Source organism: Spermophilus citellus, assembly GCF_964194105.1.
Source record: "Spermophilus citellus genome assembly, chromosome: 4".
Taxonomy (NCBI): Eukaryota; Metazoa; Chordata; class Mammalia; order Rodentia; family Sciuridae; genus Spermophilus; species Spermophilus citellus.
The window spans coordinates 54,799,209-54,821,168 of NC_138185.1; the positions used below are offsets into that span (position 1 = coordinate 54,799,209).

Sequence of the window (21,960 nt, forward strand, 5' to 3'; positions counted from 1 at the left end):
TGAGGACAAATTCTGAAGACTAGGCCAGTATTCTCCCAGCTCCTGTAGGATCACACCGTCCCAGTTGGCTCGTGCCTGCCACCTGGTGTCGCGTCCGGGCTATTGCCCAGAAACCACGTGTAAGAAGTGCTTACAACCTAACTACGCACTTTGGTTTCGACCCATTCTAACCAATACGGGGAGAGGAGGCGGGGCAGAGTGAAGTAAATGGCCAATCACCCCCTGCTTTTTGAGGGAAAGGCGGGGCTTTGGATTTACCACGTTGGGTTTGTCCGCAGCGCTAATTACTTTTTCCAAAGGCTGCAGGGCTTCACTCCGACTGGCGCCGCTGCCTCGCGCGCTCCTGCTCTGCCGCCACGGTCCCGGGGGCTGCTCGTCCCAAGTACCATGTGTGACGGCGCCCTGCTGCCTCCCCTGGTCCTACCCTTGCTGCTGCTGCTGTTTTGGGGTCTGGATCCGGGCACAGGTAGCGCCCCTTTTCATCTCCCCTCCTCTCCACCACCTTCCCTCTGCCCTTCGGAGGCATTCGCGCGTCCCGAGTGCAGCGGGTGGACCGCTGACAGAGTCCCGGGCCGCCGCGGAGGACCGGGCTCCGGGCAGCTCCTGGCGGCTCCTGGCAGGGCGCACCGGCGCCGGTTCTCTGCACGCCCATACCGCGGCGCCGTCTCCGGAGGTGCTGGGCGTCCACGCGGGAGACCTTCCTCGGCTGGCGGGGGCCGGACGGGGGGCTGGCCGGCTAGGAGGTGCCAGGGCGAGCTGAGGGAAGGAAGTGCCGGATCCCGGCGGTGCTGCGCCCTAGCTGGCGCGGCGAGCCCCGAGCTGGACCCGGTGCGCGGCGGCCGGCAGGCTGGAGGGCTGGCGGCCAGGCTGGCCCCACCGCGCTGACGCGTCTTTTCTTTCCCGGCAGCTGTAGGCGACGCGGCGGCCGACGTGGAGGTGGTGCTCCCGTGGCGGGTGCGCCCCAGCGACGTGCACCTGCCGCCACTGCCAGGAGCTCCGGGGCCCCGACGGCGGCGGCGTCCCCGCGCACCCCCAGCCGCCCCGCGCGCCCGGCCAGGAGAACGCGCCCTGTTGCTGCACCTGCCGGCCTTCGGGCGCGACCTGTACCTGCAGTTGCGTCGCGACCTGCGCTTTCTGTCCAGCGGCTTCGAGGTGGAGGAGGCGGGTGCAGACCGGCACAGCGGACGCCCAGCGGAACTGTGCTTCTACTCTGGCCGCGTACTCGGCCACCCAGGCTCCCTGGTCTCGCTCAGCGCTTGTGGCGCCGCCGGCGGCCTGGTACTGCCCGCGTCCCCTCCGGGTCTGCCTGGCCGGTTTGTTGCGACGCCCGGGTGGTCTTCGAGGAGGGCTGGGGTGGGACTCCTTGGCGGGAAAATCCAGCCTAAAGAGGAACTGGAGAGAACCTTCTATTTCCTTTCCCACCCTACCCCACATCCCTCCAGACCTTCCTGATGATTTGTAAGGGAAGGGGATGGGAGGGGAAGAATTCAATTATCAGAATATGGCGGAGGTGGGGTCGCATAGGAATGAGCTGCGGATCCCCCAGGAGAGTGCACATGAAACTGTCAGACCCCTGACTGTGAGGCACATTTTGCTCAGGTGTAGAGAACACTGCATTTTCGCAGGTGTGTATGTATGCCTATCACGAGAACACTTTTATGTCTGTATCCCATTTATTCTGGGTTGGTGTGTAGGGGAGTAGATAGTCCTTTTGGATTTCCTTTAATACTAGGAAAAGGAAGTTTGGAGGGGATCCCAGGCAATCATGGTTAACCCCACTCTTGTTGAAAGGTCAGAACCAGGAGAGGAAGAATTATCAGTATCCTTGTTTTCTGTACCATTAAGAGGCATTTATCTGGCATCCTGCTCCAACAAGGATCACTGTGTTCTTATATTGATTCTAAGAACATGTCTCTGCTCCTCAAAGTCCTCCTTCCCCTAATATCTTGCCCTGTTATATTTATTTGAGGCACCTGTGACAAGTACTCAGTGGGCTGGGAGAATTCTCGTGTACTTTTGCTCTGCCTGTGCTCATACTTAATCATTTGACTACACTGGTGCCCAGCCAAACACTTCTCAGCTTCTCAGTGATGCCCCCAAGGAGTGCACATGGTTGGCAGATAGGCTGCCCCCTACAAAGCTTGGTATCAACTCAGAGAATGAAGTCCATGGGTTGTTTCTCTGTCTTTTGTCACAACTATCCTCTGGGGAGGTAATTTCTGATATTATTTTGTGTCTGTCCTTACCAGGCCCACAAGACACTGCTCCCCCTATCTCCTTTTATCTTATACCACCATCTGAAATTCTCTGGCCCTTCCCATGTAGTCTGTAGCAAGTCATCAGGAATCTGCAGTAAAGCCAGAAAGCCTGGGGGTCCAAGTTTTTATGTGAGGCTTCTGCTTTATTCTCAGCACTTTTGGAGCATGTAATTGCTGGGATCAGCCTAGTTCTTCTTTCAGACATTTTCTGAATTCTGATTTTAAGGTGTGATCCATTTTTGCTTGACTGGGAGAAATGGGCTGCTTTGGTAAAACAAGGAAAAGGATATAGAATGAAGGGGGCTTGGTAGTTAATGTGGAACAGGGTCAGAGAATGTGGGCTGTGGGCGAGGAGGCTTAACTAGGAGTGAGAAAGGCTCAGATCACCATAGGGCTCGGGTCAAGGCTGTATCATGTTCTGGGAGGGACTCAAAGGCCCACATCATTTTTCCTGTTTTTGCCAAAGTGTTTCAAGTCTAGGTCACATCACTGTACTGTACATGGAAACATCTGAATCCCATTTGCTGCGGTTTAGTGAGTTTCTGTAGAGGTCAGAGTTTATACTTCTTGGTGTAAAGTTTCCAACGAGGAGCTATCTGTGAAGGAGCTGAGGCTGAAAATCTGGATAACATTGATTTAGAGTCCTTGCAGAGTGAATGCTGAGCCTCCTCACAGATGGCATCTGAGCCCTTTCAGGAAGACTGCCCTTCCCTTTGACACCATGTGAGGGCGCTGTGCTTTACATAAGGGAACCCAGCCAAGAAGCTGAGTTCACCCTGTGCCAGTTGCCGGTGGACCTCTTAGATTTTTTAGATTTTAAGTTCCAGCTTGAGCAGACACTGCTGTTGTTTAGTCTGCCTTGTTCATCCCATCCTTCCATGTGAGCTGGACATTGGGCACTTCTTTCCAAGTAGTCAAAGTGCTGAAGGCAGGAGGAAAGAGACAGTAGGGTGACTTGGAATGGCCCTTTTGGTGGCAAAGTGGTCCTGGAGGGCAAAGAAAAGAAAGCAACAGAGCATAGGCTCACCAAGTCTGTGCCTCTCTCCATCTGTGGTTGTGGTTCTTAGGGTGGTAACGTGTCAGTCCCTCTTGACCTATTAGAAACCAGTGTCATGGAGTTTTGTGTGGTAAGTGTGTCTTTGTCTGAGGAGGCTGAGCTACAAGGTATGAAAAGGGCAGGTTATCAAGTAGATTATTTTTGGTGGCTGTGGATGGGGCACTTCCCTGTATCTAAAGAATTGTATAGATTAGGAGTTGGCAATTTTTTTTTTCTGTAAAGGATCAGAGAGAAAATATTTTAGACTTTGCAGGCCGTATAGCCTCTGTCACAACTTCTCAACACTCCCCTTGTAGTGTGAAAGCAGCTGTGAATGGTATATAAAAAATGGATGTGACTGTGCTCTCCAAAACTGTATTCTGGATGTTGAGTATCATTTTAATTGCTTGTAAGTTCTGTATTTAATGTCTTTAAATGGTAGTGTCCATTGCAGGGGATGGAGGAACACAGGTTCTGCTCTGTTTTGCATGAAATCCTTGCTGTTTGTGCCCAGAGATGTTGGGTATCTATTTAATGACTCATTATTAGTATATATCATTACTTGTTTATGAGGAATAAATCATGCGTTCAGTCCTGCCCCCTCTTTTAATGGTATTTAGAGGCATGGGCCTATGGCATTTCCACTCTGTCTTGTCTTGAAGGCTCTCCCAGCTGCACTTTTTGGGACTTCAAAGACCCCAGGCTCAAGGATTAATTGTTTTCTGTTTATGCTTCTTTATTTTATTTATATTTGAAGGAGTTTTCAGACATAACGTAAACTTTTGGAAGATTTCCTATAACTCTATAATGTCAAAGCAATGAACAAGGTATGTGAGGAAGGTATCTGTACTCCAAATAAATTTACATAAAGTTTGGATTAGCTACCCTCTGACAAAAGCACCAGATCGTGAAAGGCCAGAAGAATTGGAATCCAGTGTAACTTTGTAGGTAGAGAAGGCTGGAGGAGTAGCCCTTTAAGGCATAGAGTGAGGAGTGTTGGTCTCTGAAAGGACTCCTTTGCCTCTTGTCTGAAATGAGTGGATAAGGACTTGTTTTAGGCAAAGTGAACAGAGAGGAAGGAAGGGCTGGAGGCTCCCCCATTGGGTTTGGACTGCTGAGCAGTGGCCACTTTTCCTTCAAAGAGTATTCTCAGACTCTGGGAAGCCACCCACCAGAATCTGTCCATCTCTTCTTGAGCAAGGGTGTACTGTGTGTGAGGTGTTGGGACCAGACATAACTCCAAGGATTTTGGAGCTATAGAACATTAATAAGTCACCCCAGAAAGATTGAGAAAGGGGTAGAAATTACCCAGGGCATACCTCCTCTGGAGTCATAGTCACATACCACAGAACACTTTATTGGAATCTCTGGGCCCGATTGGTCAGTGGGTTGGCTTGGTGATCAGCTCACCCTTAATCTGATGGGTTAGCCCAACTGGAGAGTGTGGGGCCATTTTGTGGCTTGTCATTGGTAGTGGTTCTTATAGTTTTGTACAGCTCTTCCAGGCCACTTGGGAACCTTAGATAATGGGGAAAATAGTATAGTTTGGACTGGGATAGATGGAAGCTGAGTTCTGCCAGCCAAGTCAGAAGTCAGTGAGGTTAGAAGAGGCTGAGAATCCCATTCTCAAGAGGGCAGCCTGCAGTTATACCTCCCCTGGGAGGCAGAGGAATTGCTGCCTCACTCTTGAGAATTTTATCAAATGCTTTGGTTGATGAATGAGAAAATTGCCCAGCTTTATAATACAGCATTACTTCATCCAATACAGTTGAGTAGCAGTTAGTCTTGGCAAAAGTTTTATGAAGTGGAGACCATTTGGATGGAAGCAAATGGACCAAACTACATCATAGCACATTGTTATTGATCTAGGTCTGAGGAAAGCACATTGTCCAAAGTGATTGGTTCATATTGCTGAAGAATTGATCATGTAAAGGATAAACATATTTGTAAAACACAAGGCGTATATTTAGAGCTTTATAATAGAAGAAAGGCAAAAGACAGTTTGAAGCTTGCAGTGTAAAAGAATTAAAGAGAACTCCATTCAGAAAATAACAAGGCCAGCCTCATGGAGGCTTCTTATCCCCTTTGACCTCTCATCCTCCATACTCTTTTCCCTTCCTGATTGTCATTGCTCAGGTGCTTTATCTACCTGCAGCTTTTCAGAGCTGGGCAACACCTCTTAGGAAGCCAGGCCTCAGCCTCTTTCTGAACCACTGCCCATGAACATGACCTATCGCACTCAATTAGATTTCCCCACTTTGAACTTTCATTTAGTTGGCACCATTTAAAAAAAAAGAAAAGTATAAGGTAGGGTGATGAACAGGAGAAATCCTTTTAGACTGATTGCATTCTTGAAGTGTATATCTTGAACACTGGAATGCTGCAGCTGCCTGACCTTGGACGTGTGTGATGGGAGATGTTTTTGCAGCCTTTGGGTCTGAGGGAACCACACAGTTTCTGGTTAACCTTTCGTTGTGCATGCTTCTGTGCTCAGCACATGGATTCGTGGTCACACTCTTGTTGCTTAGGAAATGAAACTGCACTGCTGGGGGTGGAGGGCTGTGGCCTTGAGTGAGTCACTTTACTCTTTTGAACCTCCCTACCTGCAGCCATACAAGAGATAAATAACATCAGCCATGCATGGCTATTGATGGAACAGAACAAGATTCAGTCAGTGAAATAATTTAGTGAGAATCTGTGACATTAAGGCTTTAAAAACGGGTTTCTTCTCTAGTCCTACAGGCCGTTTCCAGACTTTTCCAGTTACAAATCAGTCGTTCAAGGTTATTGCTTGAATAAACAGTTTGTTATCATACACCTGATGTGTGCAGAATACTCTGGTAGGCTCCCAGCAAGGCTCAGAGAGAAATACAATGTGGGCCCAGTCTGGGAAGATGGTCGAGATACACATGGAAGGAAGTTGCATCAGAGCCTGATCGGTAAAAGAACAGTAGAGCATACAGGGTGGACAAGCTATAGGGGCTTGACCGAGACTCTGGGAGAAGGTTAGGCCACTGAGGCCAGGTAGGGTGGAGGCTCAGAGAGAAGGAAGGCTGAAGCTGAAGTAGCCCTAGGATTCTGGAAAGAAGGAGTGTTGGCAAGGCTGCCCAAGAGATACAGGCTGTCTGGAGATAAAGGACCCATAAGTTGGCCATGCAATAAGGGGTTTGGGTGGTGGTTTTAGGGGATGAATGGACAGGTGTTCAGGTTAGATGTGGTGGTGCCCTGGGTGCCAACCTAAGCCTTCTAGAATTTATCTTAAAGAAGCGGTTCTCAACTTTGAGCCAGTATTGGATTCCCCTGTAGGGTTTATTAAACTGATTGCTAAGCTGTAACTATGGTCACAAGTCAGGGGAGAGCCTGAGAACTTGCCTTTCTAACAAGCTCCCAGATACTGCTGCTGCTGGCCTGAGATGACACTCAGGACCACTAGCCCAGAGGGGATAGAGAACTTTGCCAGTAATCATTTGGAGAGTCCTGGTGATAGCAGTGTGGGATGAGGGTATATTTGGGGACACACGGTGACTTGGATTAGGCCTTGGATGGATGAGGTAGAGATGGGAAGAAGGAGATATCACAGCAAGTGACCCCTCTAATCCCAAGGGGAGGCTGGTTTTAGAAGACAAGTGTCTGCATTTAGGTGTTTTGCATTTTCACAGGCAGCAGTTAGACTGTCAGGGGAACTTCAAGTGGTGCTTTGAGAGAGGAGCAGGTTGGGAAGCCCCTCATATCTGTGTGAGTTAGGAGATGGGGACATTTCTCCCATGGCCACCATGTGAGTCCCCACAGACCCTGCTGAGGCCCACCAGAGAGTCCGAGGCAGGTCTGCAGTCACCAGTCTGCTTTTTCTCCTTGGAAGCAGATTTGTCCACAGAGGGAGCAAACTCACCATCCCATTGGCTGGGCCTCTCTATCTGTGCCAACCCATCTGGACATAGAGAAGGTGACCCCAGGCCCACTGTGGTTAGAAGAGCACCTAAAGCCTTCCAAAGAAGAGCTGGAAGGGCTCACTGGGGCCTCTAGAGGAATTCAAGTAATTGTAGAGGAAGGCCATTTCAACCAAATCTTATGGCTTCGTCCCTCCCACAGAGGGGCAGTGGCCTTCAGTTCCAGGGTGCACTTGTGACAGATTTTCTTTACAGTATCTTAAATGTATTCCCTGTGTTATGTGACGAGGCAGTGCTCATGTTAGGAGGTGATTAAAACTTCTGTCTCTCAAGTGTTCTGCACATGGAAGTGGAACCTAGCCCTGCTTGGGGGATGAAGTGGGGTTAGCAATACTTTCTTAAGATGGTCCAGAAACCTTCAGAGCAAGGACTCAGAGTAAAGAGAGTTGAAATGTGACTGTTCAGACCTGTTACAATATCAGGTTATACCTGATACATTTTATTTGACCCACAATTCTTTCATGTAGGATATCCAATCTTGCAAAAACCTAAAATACCTAAGAGCATTGTTTCCCTGAGGGATTATGGTTTCCCTTAAAACCAGATGGCCTCGGGGCTGCTGGTTCTGTCTGCCATGGACATTTATTCCTTCCCAGGTCTCTGTGCAGATAAGATTGGAAGCCATTTGCATCGAATGCAGCCAATCCCAGCCTCATTAATGATATTTCTTTGCTGTCCTCATGGAACAGTGGAGGCCTTGGAGGAGCATTTCCATGTGTCTTACTTCTCAGAATAGATGGTGACTGTGAGATTAACACAATTCTAAGCATCCCTGCTCAGCTCTGGGGGCCACGGGGCAGCAATTGACTAGAAGCCAGGGCAGTGGGCAGAACCCCACAGTCAGAGGTTCCAAATTCAGGTACTTCCAGGCATTGAAGTCAAGGTACTAGGTGGCCAGGGTCTCCAGCACCCTATTAAAAGCTAAGGCAGTGGTTCTTGTCTCTGGGTATACATTGAAATCTCTTGGTGAACTTAAAAAAAATCACTGAGAGTCTTATACACCATTTGGCCTGGCATCAGAGGTCTTCAGGGCTATCCAGGCAATTCCTATATGCAGCCAGGGATGAAAACCACCAAGCAAGGGGTACTGCAGGCAACCTATTAGTTTTTCAAGTAATTGTGATATTGGAAAATATGGAACATTGGGAAACTATGGAGGAGAAATTCTGATCCTATTTCAGAAGAACAAATTATTAGTTTGTGAAAGTATTCCTATAACATGGTCGGGGTAATGGACTGCAGGGAAGGAGGATTTATTGGGAGAAGGGATGTCAAGGAGAGATGAGGGCTGGTGAGAACTTTGAGCAAGATTGTTGGAGGGGGACACAGTGACACTTTAAAAGTTTAAAAATTTTTTTTAATGTTTCCATTAGCACTCTAGTCATACGTAATAGTGGGGTTCATTTTGACTTATTCATAAATGCATGTAACAATTTGCTCCATTTTAATCCACAGTACATCTCCTTTCCCCTTCACCTCCTTCCCTCTATTTTCTACTTTTATGTGTAATTATTATGCATAAATTTAAAAAAATAGAAGGAAGACTAGCAGATTAGAGGAAGGGGGTTGGGGAAAATATTTTTGACCCATACTAAGTGTGCATATTTATGGGACAAACTTTTCTACAGAACTTTTATCACTGGTAATGTGTGGATGAGGTGAGTGTTAGAGATACTTGAGGGAGTCTAGCAACAGCAAGCCACACCTAGGAAGGTCAGCCTTTTCACCACTGGGACTAAAAGACTTGATCAGAACAATTGTAGAGGAAGAAGTGTATTTGAGGGTTCATGGTTTTAGAGGTCTTAGTCCATAGAAGGCTGGCTGCATTCCATGGAGCTCAAGTGAGGCTGAACATCATGTCAGGAGAGTGTGGTGGAGGGAAGCAGCTCACATCATGATCAGAAAGCAGAGAGGCTCCATTTGCCAGATACAAATACATACCCTAAAGCCATAGCCCAGGGCCCACCTCCTCCAGCCACACCCTACCACTTCAGTTAACCACTCAGTTAATCCCTATCAGGGGATTGATTGACTGATTAGGTTAAGACTCTCCCAACCCAATGATTTCTCCTCTAAACCTTCTTGCATTGTCTCTCACTTGAGCCTTTGGGGGAACACCTCACATCCAAACCACAACAAAAGGGGATAGTGTGGGCCTTTCCATGTGCTAGCCCCCAGGGTAAGAGATTTGTGCAGCTCCTTTTTCTTTTTTTTGAATGTGAACGAAAAATTTATTTGCTCATTTCTTGCATTTGAAGTACTCTTCGATGACATCCTTGGCCTGAGATTCTTTGCCATAATCCTTACCAACTACACAACTGCAACCAACCACTTTACGGGGCTTGCCCTCTTGGTCAATTTTACAGAGGCCTACCCATTCTCCTAGTTTCTTGTTGTCATCGACCTTAATTAGATTGATTTGATATTCAGCACAAAGAGCCTCCACCAATTTGACATACATAGGCTCATTACAGTTGGATGCAAGTCCTGGCCACAACCTGGCTCAAGGTTTAGGGCCCAACAGAATAAAGGGCTATGAGATAGAGTACAGATCAGTGTTAAGTTTATCTGTTTCTCACCTGTATTGCCATTTTCTTGCCTGAATGAATGGAAATCTGTGAGACTGTCCAGAAGACATTCTAGAGAAAAACCTCCCCAAGGAGCTAGATTTTGCTTCTGAATATGTATATGTAGGATTTCTCACCAAGGAGAGATCTCCCTGTCCCCAAAACAGCTAGCTCACTGCTAGCTGATGTTTGCACTGGAGCTTGTGAATGCAAACACTAGACTGATTGATAAAATTGGCTTTGAAAGTTCAGGACTCAGGAGGGTGGCTGCCTTGGACCTTCCATAGCCAGGGTATTTCCAGAAGAGTCCAGCCTGTTGTTAGAGTTGAGTACATCCTCCAGAGACATGGGGCTTATTCTGTGTGGGGCTCCATCCCATGCATGGCTCCATCCCATGCATAACCTCTCTATATCTGAACCATGGAAGTTCTGGCCAGTTGTTTTCTAGTGTCCGCACTTTGGCTTCTTAAGGCACAGCTGGGGCGGGGGGGAGCCCTGTACATCCTGCCACAGCTCCTCTGCCTTCATTTCTTCAACTTCTCCAAAGTATCCCAGGGAACAAACTCAAGTTTTCACTTCAAAGGAGAGGGAAGGAAGCTGGGCTCTCCTGCAGGTTACACAGTGCCACTTTGAGACAGTTTTATTTGGGCCATAAAATTTGTGAGTTGTTCTTGGCCAAAGTTCTAATGAAATAGAAACCTTGAAATCTGCTTAGAGCGGTAAGTTTGGTCTCACCCTGTATCTTGGGGACTAAAGATTGTAGGTGATCTTATGAGTTGATCTCATTTACTTCCGAAGGGGCTTGGTACTGGTGCATCTTTTTAGAATGGAGGGTGGTCTATCTCATTTGACTTGAGTGAGATCTATACCATAGTTGAGCCTGGAGGAATTGTAATGCTGTGCAGAGAACAGTGCTTCTCCAAGTGTGTGGTTCCTGGTCCAGCCGCGTTCGTGTCATCTGGGGACTTGTTAGAAATGCACATTGTTAAGTCCCACTTTGGACTTCTTTGTGATTTTGGTGCATGCTAGGGTTTGAGGATCACTGGTTTAGTATGTTATAGCTTTTGAAAAGTAATGGTGTAAGAGAAAAGAAAGGTGTCCATGACCTCTTAATACCAATCTGCTCAATCTGAGCCAGCTAAGACAGTCTGGAGGTATGACCTAGGAGAGGGGACATTGCACATACCAGTGTACACACCAGCTCCTTCCCCAGCCTAGTCAAGCGTTTGTGGAAAGTTTACTTACCTTGTTAATTCCACCTTGTTACCAAGTTCCCTTATGAACAAGATGGAAAGCTTGCAGCAGGTGTCTGGGGCAAGAATGACCAATACTGTCAGCATTGGTTCCCAGGGGGAAAGTTCTATGCACTGAATTCCTCTCCCCCCCACCCCAGAGTTAAAATTCACTTCATTTAAGCAACAAATTAAAAATCCTAGTTTTTTTTTCAAGATTCCATTTAATTTACAAATCTTATAATCTTAGCATGATTTTGCAGTTATTTTTTTAAAGAGGAATTTGAAACATTTGACCCCATTTACAAATGTCACTTACAATTTTTAAACATTTTGAAAAAACAGTCTTCTGATAAACATTTTGATTTTTATTTTCAAGTTCATTGGATGTCTGGTTAAAAAAAGAAACTTTTCACAAGTATTTAGGCATTCTTATAAGCCTAATAACTTAGTCTTATAAACATGAGAAGGCCTAAGGTCTTCTACACATTCTAATACTATTTGTAACCTAAAAAGATTTTAAAATCACAAGTCTAAATCAATGATACGCTCTAAGTTAAAATTGCAAATCTAATCCATTAGGTATTCTGCCAAGTTCTCTTAATAATGCACAAGTCCCCATCACAAAGCACTTAATACTACAAATCAGACTGACCTTATTGTCTTTGTATTTAATTCTAAGTTATCCCCAGGATTAAGCTAAATTTTTCCCATTAGGGATATAATTTTCATTCTAAACAATTTGGGGGTTGCCTCCTCAGATGGACTCTTAGGTTAGTTTTAAAAATAATTTTTTAAGGGAAGTTCTTGAAAAATCAATGGAAAGTAACTCTGTCTTCTCTCTGAAAGCACTCAGAAAAGGGTATTATTATACACATCTGAACCCCCACCCCTATTCCAACCCCCCCCCCCCCCCCCAGTCCTTAAAACTCAGCCACTCAGTGGGATGTGTGTATGTCAGACAGACACTCTTGGACTCAGATAAATTCAAGCAATTTGCAAAGAAAAAAAGCCCAGGTGTGGAAAACCAAACCATAGCAGGGTGACTTTGTTCCCCTCAAGCCGCTGGGGCCATGGACATGTATGAGTGAGGCAACCAATGTCCTGTTTTCCTTTCCTTTCATGGCAGGTCGGCCTCATTCAGCTTGGACAGGAGCAGGTGCTAATCCAGCCTCTCGGCAATTCCAGTGGTCCCTTCAGTGGACGAGAGCATGTGATCAGACGCAAATGGACCTCGACACCCAGCCCAACTGCCGAGGCCCAGGTACCTGGGCAGTTCTGCAAGGTTCTAACAGGTGAGTTAGGGCAACATGTCTGGACAGAGCACATGCACAGATGACTCCCACAGTGTGGCACCAGATGTGCTGAGATCATATGAGCAAGAACTTCACCTATACAGTCATGTGCCACTTAATGGCAGGGAGATGTTCTGAGCAATCATTAGGCAGTTTCTTCATGGGAACATCACGGAATGTACTTGCACAGGATAAGATGGCTATTATGTCACTACACAATATGGAACCAGAGTGGTATATTCAGTCTGTGTCTGACTGAAATGTCATTAGGCATGTTGAAAACTATTTAATGGCCCTGGAAGCCACTTCCTTTTCCTTGTGTATTAGAGTCAGTATTTCATGCAGTGCAGTCCCTTGAAAAGGTCATTATTTTATTTCTGCAAGGAATCCATGATCTTGTCCAGGCATTGCCTCAGTTTTATGTGTCAGGACCAAGTTGAGGTCTGAAAAATCTCTACAAGTTTGTTATCAAGCCACAGGTTAGTATCAGAGATAGAATTCCAATTCTAGCTTGATTTCCCTCCTCCTGATGCCCTGGCTCACTTACTCTTCTAGTGTAGTGGTCCTCATCCCTTGTTCACTAATTAGAGTTGCCTGGGGAACAGTGGTTCTCAAATTGTGGCCCCTGTTCCAGCAGTATCAGTAATACCTGGGAAGTTGCCAGGAAGGTACATTCTCTGGCCTGAAGCCAGACCTGCAGCATCGGGAACCCTGGAGGTGGACCAGTCATCTGTGCCTTCCCAGGCATTTGTATGCATGCTAAGGTATGAGAACCAGTGCTTTAAAAATGCCATTCATTGCCTAATATCCCCATCTAATTGGCCTGAGGTATGACTCGGTATCAAGTGTTTTTAAAAGTGATTGTGATATGCAACTTGAAGTAGAACCCAGAGCTCCTGTATTCTGCACCTCTATTTTGAGCATCCTTTGTGTTTTCTGTCAGGTGTTTAAGAACATCTCATGGTGCTGTGTCCACAGCAGTAGGCCTGCAAATGTCCCTTGATGAAGCTGGATTACCCACAGTTCATGGGTGACTTTTTCTCCCAGGAGATCATGGGGCCCCATAGCAGACCTTTGGGAGTTGTGCTTTTGTAGTTTAATGTTATCTTTGTATGAAAACGTGGGGTGTCTCAATTGAGTATTTGTGTGACCATGGAAATAAATCAATGATGTGACTTTCCTCAAGAGTAACTTTGGAATTTGTAAGCAAGTCTTGTGGCCCAGCTCAGTCCCTGCCTGTAGAACATTATGAAGTCTGGTTACCACCCTCCATGGCCTAGTCTGTATGTGGCAGGCAGATATTAGAGATGACTGTGCTGGATAAAGTCTACTCGGAAACCACCGGAGAGCTTTGAGTCATACATGGAGAGAGAACACCACTAGACCTTAATATTTTTCTCTCTTCCTTTCTGCACTCTATAAAAGGGGGGAAAATGGACCTCAGCATAAAATTATCAATTACTAAAAAACACCCTTTAATATGAAGCAGGATTTTTCATAAGTCTTATGGTCATGCACTTGATGTCAGTGTGCTATTTTACGGACCCTGTTAAGTCAGTTTTGTGGATCTTTTTTTGTTTTTCTAAGTCTTTGTGTACTTTTTGCAGCTGAGCTGAACAAGGTTGAATGGCAGAGGGATTCACTGAGGCATCAATTCTCAGTCTTGTCTGCACATTGGCATTGCCAGGGGAGTGACAACCCCCAGTGCCCAGGTCCCCTCCCATTGCCCTTTTAATTGGTGTGGGGCACAGTCTGGGCATCTGGCCATGTAAAAGCTCCCAGGTGGTTCTGATGTATCTCGGCTGGTGTTGAAAACCCCGTGCTAAGGAATATTAAACATGAGTAATAGCACCTGTGGGCTATCAGAAGTAGATTTTCTCAGGTGAGACTCTTTAAGTAGGGCCACGCAATAAAACTCAGGGCAAATGTATTTTATTCTCCCTCTTCACTCAAACCAGTGCTCATCAACTGCCAGTCTCTGATCAGAAATGCAGCATGCTCGGGGATGAGATAATGGAATGTTTGTCTAATGACCTGCTTCTGTCCTTTTTAGGGGAGAGATACCAAGAGTTGCTGACAAAATGACAAATGGTGCTTGTGTTTGCATTTTTGTACCTAAGACTGGCTTCAGGGCACATTTTTTGATGGACTGTTTATCCTTTAATGGAGGAAATAAAGTGAACACAAGCTGAATGGGGTGGACGTGATAGAAACTAAGACAAGAGCAGCCATGTAAGGGTGAAGAGAGAAATTTCTGAATTTGCCTCAAAAAAAAAATCACCTTTCTTCTTCCCCCAAATCTTGCATCAACTTGTCCTGAAGAGCTGGAGCACTGTGTATAATTAAGATGGAGCAAGACTCAGGCTCCGTACTGGGTAGGAACGTAGATACCAAAATGAGGTCTCCATTTTGCTCCTGCTGCTTTTTGCTTTGCATGGAATAGTAAACTTGGTTGCTTTGTTGAGAAAGACACTGGGTCTCTTAATAGGCTTAGCTAATAAGTAGTCAATTATGCCCTATCGAGTTTGGATTAGCTTTCAAAGGTTGGGAGTTTAGAGATCAGGAAACTTAATTTATAGCAAAGTACATTCTTGAAGTTTCCTAGAAAGATTAATCAGATTAATCCAGGATTTCTCATGGGAACATGTTCTGTCTGGCTGAATATGGTGGCTGTTGGTTTCATTTTGTCCTGTCATTGATTTTTACGTTGCCCTAACCTTGGACAAAGCCTCTGAGTAGCCTTGCTGGCTCATGCGGGTGGGGAGTTGAGAACTCTTCTTCTTCCATAAAGCACTAATTTACCTTAAAGTTGAACCTGTGTAAGACGCCATGTTGTCCAGAGTCTTATGTCTGAGCAGGGCTGGGGGCTAGAAGGGCTGAAACATGAGGACCTGGAAGGACCCTTCCTCCCCTTGTAGGCCACTGAGGTTGCATTTCTAGAAGATTTTGGGGGCTCCTTATGAGGGGACAGGCTGACCCTGTTTCCTTTTAGCTCCTTATTTTTAGGACCTTATAAACTGATTCATAAAATAAAACTCCAGATTAGAACTTGGCAAGAGAATATGGAGTCTGCAAACTACCCCCCACTTCTTTTTTCCTTTTGGTGAGAGCTTGAGTTTTTGAAAGTTTTTTGGCAATTCTCAACAACTGAAATGGTACTTTGAATATTGTGAAATGTTCCTTGATTTTCAAGTGGTTATTCTGACTCTAAAACTTTTCATCTTTATTCTATGCTTAAATTTCCCCTTTCAGATTCAACTTAGACTCTTCCTGCCACTGTTTTTCATGGATTTAGATGCCAATTTGAATGTCTGTCATCTCTACCGTGGTGGGTGTCACACGTGAATGACAGAAGTGCAGGGTAAAATAGAAGACTAATTTGCCATGAGACATTTTCAGAAATCACAATTCTGCAGCACTTTGAGTGGTGGTGAGCTCATTAGCACATTAATATGCCTGAAATAGGGGGGCCTGTGAGGCACTAATGTCTTCTTTATGGTTGAAGTGCTACTATGATTGTTTTTAAAGATTATTAGTTATTTTCTAGTTTTGTCTGGTTCATTTAAAGAATTATGAAGATCATTTCAATGAGTCTTTGGAGGATACCATGACACTTCAGAAATTGTGTATTGCTAATTGATGTAAGAAGTTGCATGTGTAATCACGCGTGTATACATTTAATACACAATTGGTCAGGACTTGTGCTTTGTTTCAATTAAGTTTCTTTTGATTGGAAAGGACAGAAGTCAAACCTAAACACCAGAGACATCATTGACATGGGTTTATGGAACTGATTAGTGAAGCAGGAGGCTGGACTTCAGGTGAGGCTTGACCAAGTTCGGCCTCTCTACAGGCCTTTCTCTGCATGACAGCTTTGTCCTTAATTCACCCCTTTTGAGGTGACAAAAAGGCAGCTAGGATGAGGAGGTTAGCTCTTCTGTTCTATTGGGATTTGAGATGGGCTGGCTTGGATTACTTTTAGTTCACCACTGCTTTCAAATGTCTTGAGGCGGGATCAAATCTCTCCTTCCTAAAGACCATCAGTCCCAGTCCCCTATGACTGTGGAGTATTACTGAGTCTTCCATTCCTGTCCTGACTTCTGCAGGCCACCACACACTTGGCAAAAGTCTGGAGTAGGGTTACCACACCTACTCCAATCCAGCTCTAATCCGTCATTCCAGCCCGTGTGGTTGAAAATATGGCCGCTTCCTTCCTGTTTCCACAATAAGGAACGAATACTGATTAGCTCCTCATCTACTTGTGCATACAGGTGACTGTGGCTGCTGGTTTTTGTTCACTTAGGAAGGGCTGAATTCCTCTGCAGTTAGGGTCCTTTCAATATCTTAGAGACCTTAGCTCTCCAGTGGGTGTTAAAAAAAAAAGACAAAATTCATGTGTGAAAATGTTACATATAGAAAAAATATATTTAAATATATAATGTATATATATAAATTTTTTTCTGGCTTTGTCTAGTGTTCTTTGTTGATAGTAATGGTCATTTGTGTCCTTCTACATCTCCACTGCAAGCAGAAGCTAAAAGAAATAGGATTAAATTGCTACATTTTCTTCAAGTCGATATTTACATATTTATTTCCATAGATTTTGCACAATATTTTTATATTCTAAAAGTAGAGAACAGTATTTGAAGAATTTTTATTCCACAAGTAAGAGAAAGTGGACTCATGTAGAAGGCTTGATTTCATCTCCTTTCAGTGTGCCCCAGAAGAGTCCCTTAACATCTCTGTGCCACTCTATCAGTCTGCTAGGATTTCTATGACAAAATGCCACAAGGCTGGTTGTGTTAAACAACAGAAATGTATTTCTTCACAGTTCTGGAGGCTGGAAGTCTGGATCAAGCTGTCGGCAGGTTTGGTTCCTTCAGAGGTGATGTGAGAGACTCTGTTCCATGTCTGGCTTGTAGATGGCTGTCTTCTCCCTGTGTCTTCAAGTGGTCTTCCCTCCATGTGGCTGTCTCTCAGCCCAGTTTCCTCTTATGAGGACACCAGTCATATTGGATTCGGGCCCTCCCTTGTGACCTTTTTGTAACTAAGTTACCTCTATAAAAACCCTATCTGCAAATAGTTGTATTCTGAGGCACTGAGGGGTAGGACTTGTGGATTTGGGGAAAGGATGCGACATAACATAACATAGCCATAACCATAACAACTTCTGTTCCTCATTTGTGACAATGAGTTGATGAAGCCTGACTCGGTCTGCTTCTCAGGTCACTGCTGAGGAACATGGCAAGTGAGGTGGTGCCATATCCAGCCAACTGGGGGAGCACATTCGAGAGCACTCTCACAAATGTCTAGAAGGTGACATCTGGAGGAAATTAGAAGTGGGCCATCTCTAAGAGTAGGTATCGTGGTTGGCTGGTTGACTTTTGATAAATATTAGAGGAGCTGGACTACCTCAGGCAAGGTAGAGGTAGTCTAACTTGCAACAAAACAGTATCACCTACCTCCTAGGGTTCTGAATTAAATGAGATAGTGTATACTTGCCACTCAACAGCTAATAGATATTAGTAGTTGTTGCAGTTTCTGTAGTTATTGTTTCCATGCCTGTTCTTTATTATCAAGGGTATCATTTGGATGCTCTGGTTCTAGATTAAGTGGGTTCTAGATTGAGGAGCATGCAGAGCAATGAGCTGGGAGCTAAAGGTTCTCATGAGCAACCTTGAATCTGTCAATCTTGCCTCAAGAGTGAATTCGCATTGAAATCCAGGAGTCATTATTTCTAGACTGGAGGTTACCTTTGCAGGTTAGACACTTACCCTTTCTCTCTCACTGGCTCTCTGGACGTTGGACACGCTGTGGTGCAAGTAGCACCATATTGCCCCTGTCTTTAGGGCACTTGCAGTTAAATGAGGGAGATCAACTGAAAAATAATATGTAAGTTTTCTTTAGTTATGGAATACCAGGCAAGGCAAATATGCACAAAACAAAACCCAAAAACTCTTATACCCAGCATTCAGATTTAAGCCTTGTTAACATCTGGTCATAGTTGCTCAGGACCCCCCACTTTTTTTTTTTTTTGAGAGAATCGAACAATTTAACACTGTGGATTTTACTCTCCAACCACCCAGTGCTTTATCATCTCTCTGGCTTATTCCCCAGATGGAACCACACACTGAAGTTTTCCTGAGTCCTTCTGGTCCATGTTTCTTATACTTTGACAGAATCGTAAACTGTATATTATATTGTTTTGTATGTTTTAAATTTTGCATAAATGATTTCACTTTGTGCAACTTACCCTTGTCACTCACATCATGTTCCCCAGCTTTGTTCATGACCTAGCTTATTCATTTTAATTGTAGAGGTTTGCCTATTAATCTTTTTAAAGAACTAGCTTTGGTTTTATTTTTTTCTCTATTGCTTTTTGTTTTCCATTTCTTTAATTTCTATTATTTCTGTCATTTTATTGTCTTTTTTTGTCATTTAATTTCTTAGACAGCATATGGCTATGTTGCCCAATCTGGTCTTGAATTCCTGGGCCCCAGTTTTCTTCCTGCATATGGCTCCTAAGTAGCTGGAAGTGTAGGCACAGGCCACCGTACCCTGGCTTTATTCATTTTTATTTGATCTTACTATTTTTTATGTTCTCTCTAGTTTTTTGCTTTTCCCCTAACTTCTTGAGTATAATACCTAGTTCACTAAATCTACTTTCTTCATTATGAATTTATATATTTAAGCCTATGCATTTCCCTATAAACACACATTTAGCTGCATACAAATTTTTATGTGTAATAATAGTTCCAGGATCCAGTTCTAAATATTCTTCAATTTCCATGATCTCTTTTTTTCAATTTTCTAGAGAGGCAGTACAATATAGTAGTGCAGAGTTTAGAGATAGGCTTGCTGGGTTTGAATTACTGACTTTATCAGCTGTTAGCTTGATATTGGGTAATTTAACCCTTTTACCTCAATTCCGTTATTTATAAAGGGATGATAAAAAGGGAATGCACTTTAAACAACTGTTTAGATGTTACGTAAGTTAATGTGTGGGCACAACAATGTGTGGCATAAAGTATTCATTGCTTTGTTACCTTTTATTAGGTCATAAATTATTCAAATATTTATAATTTTATCATCAAACGGGCTTTTGCCATCTTTAAAAAATGATTTATAATTTCTATGTATAGTGATTAGAGAATGTGGTCCCTATATTTCCATTTGGTCCTTTGTTATAGTCTTAGTATCTCTGCTGAGATTCCCTTTCTTTTCATTCATCTTGAGCACATTTTCCTTTAAGTCTGTGAGCATAATCATAGGAATTGTCTTAAAATTCTTGTGTGCCACCCTAGATTTCGGTCATTTGTGGGTTTGGTCTCCGTAGATTGTCTTTTCTTTTGACAGTGGGTTATTTTCCTAGTTTTTCACATGTCGGGTAATTTTGAATTCTGGTTATTACATTAAGATGTCATGGAGGTGCTGGATTTTTTTCCTCTGAAGAGCATCTTAATTTTGTTGGACTCAAACTATAAAATTTCTATCTTATTTGGTGGCTCAAATTTTCAGTTCAGTTCTTTTATCCTTAGCTATAGTCCAGGATTAGTCAGAGATTTAGGTAAAATTTATATGTGTATTTTTGGCCCACCCTTTTTATCTCTCTCCTTTTTACCATGCCCCCCCCCCCTGTAGTTTTTAGTCACTTTGTTGCCCTGATCCCTGCACTTTGGTCCTTCAGGTCACAACACCTGCAGACTTTCTATTGGCATATTGGCCTCCCCAGTATGGCACTGACTTCCCCTACTGTCTTGTGCTGATCCTTTCTTCCAAGTGTTGACTGCCCCCAGAACCTTCCTGTATTTGCCCACTTTCCAATGCCCTCAGCTCTTTGAACTTTTGTATTCTGTTAATTTGTGGTTGTTATCTACTGGAAATTTAGGTATACTAGAAGTTTCTTGGCCATATTGTATTCCATATAAAATATTGATTCTTTGAAAATGGTTGAGATATGCATTTTAGTCTGGTAGATGGACATTTTTGTTTTAATAACTATCTAATGTACAAATTGAAAGATATTTTCCTTAACTATTTTAAACAATGTTCTATATATCCATTAGCTCAAGTTATTGTGACAGAAAAATCGTTGTCTCTCATTTTGAGCCTGCTTAATTTGTTTTAGAGGTATATATAAACTCTGGACAATTTCACTTTTTCTTTAAATTTATTTTTTGGTTGTACATGGACATAATACCTTTATTTTATTTATTTATATGTGGTGCTGAGGATTGAACCCAGGGCCTCGGGCGTGCTACGTGAGCACTCTACCCCTTAGCCACAACCTCAGCCCCTCACCTTCTAATTCTATCAATTTTTACTTTATCTGTTGTAAGGCCGTATTACTTGGTGCCTACAGATCTTGGAGCTATATTCCTGGTGAGCTATTCCTTTTATCATCATGTAGTAAGCCCTTTTTATTCCTGGTAATACTTTTGGCCTCCTAGCTGTGTTTTCATCTAATATTAATATTATCAGTCAAGTTTTACTTTGGTTGATGTTTGCCTAATATTACTTTTCCTTTCTTTTCTTCTTCCTTCCATCCATCCATTATTCATTTCTTTCTTTTTGTGGTGCTAGAGATTGAACCAGGGCCTTGCACATGTTAAGCACGTGCTTTACCCCTGAGCTACATCCCCACTGCTTTTTTATTTCATTTTGAGGCAGGGTCTAGCTACAGGTTGCCCAGATTGGCCTTCAATTCCTGGGCTCAAGCAATGCTCCTGCCTTAGACTCCTAAGTAGCTGAGATTACAAGGGTACACCCCCAAGCCCAGCTCTTAGATTTATTTTCAGTCCCCTCTGTGATAATATTTTGTGTGTTTCTTAAAAGTAATATGTATCTGAACTTGGGAATATCTGTCTCTTTTTTTTTTGTAAGGTTCATTTTTTTTTAACTCTCCAGTATGTATTTCATCATTTATTTTGTTTTAAAAATTTTGTTCTAATTAGTTACACATGACAGTAGAATGCATTTTGACACTTCATACATAGTATAACTGCTCATTCTTCTGGTGGTACATGATATAGAGTTACAATGGTTGTTTAATCATATATGCACATAGGGTAATTTTCCAATTCATTCTACTATCCTTCCTACCTCCATATGACTTTGCCTCCTTTCACTTCTCTTTGTGTAATGCAAAGTACCTCTGTTTTTTCCTAGCCCTCCCCACACTTATTGAGAGTTACAATCCGCATATCAGATAAAACATTTGGCCTTTGGTCCTTTGGGATTGGCTTATTTTGCTTAGCATGATATTCTCCATCCATTTTTCAACAAATGCCTTCATTTCATTCTTATTTAAGGCCGAGTAATATCCATGGTGTATATATACCACATTTTCTTTATCCATTCATCTTTTGAAGGGCATCTTGAGGTTAGCTGTTGTGGCTTGAGCTGCTATTAACATTGATGTGGCTGTGTTACTGTAGTATGCTGATTTTAAGTCCTTCGGGTATAAACTAAGAAATGGTATAACTGGGTCAATGGTCATTCCATTCCTAATTTTTCTAAAGAATCTCCATATTGCTTTCCAGAGTGGTTGCACCAATTTGCAGTCCCACCAACAATCTATGTGTGTATCTTTTCCCCCACATCCTTGCAAACATTTATTGTTGCT

At 43.7% G+C, this 21,960-nt stretch overlaps 1 protein-coding gene across 2 annotated transcripts in view; it reads left to right on the top strand.

Annotated features, from left to right (window-relative positions):
- Positions 1–321: 321 nt before the first annotated feature.
- Positions 322–21,960, top strand: part of ADAMTS17 (ADAM metallopeptidase with thrombospondin type 1 motif 17) — a 366,835-nt gene continuing 345,196 nt past the window's right edge. For both annotated transcript variants that reach the window (XM_081292254.1, XM_081292253.1), the window contains exons 1-3: positions 322–466; positions 908–1,278; positions 12,170–12,335. In XM_081292254.1, the coding sequence (XP_081148380.1) occupies positions 388–466; positions 908–1,278; positions 12,170–12,335 (616 nt within the window). In that variant the 5' untranslated portion in view covers positions 322–387. The remainder of the gene's footprint in view (positions 467–907; positions 1,279–12,169; positions 12,336–21,960) is intronic.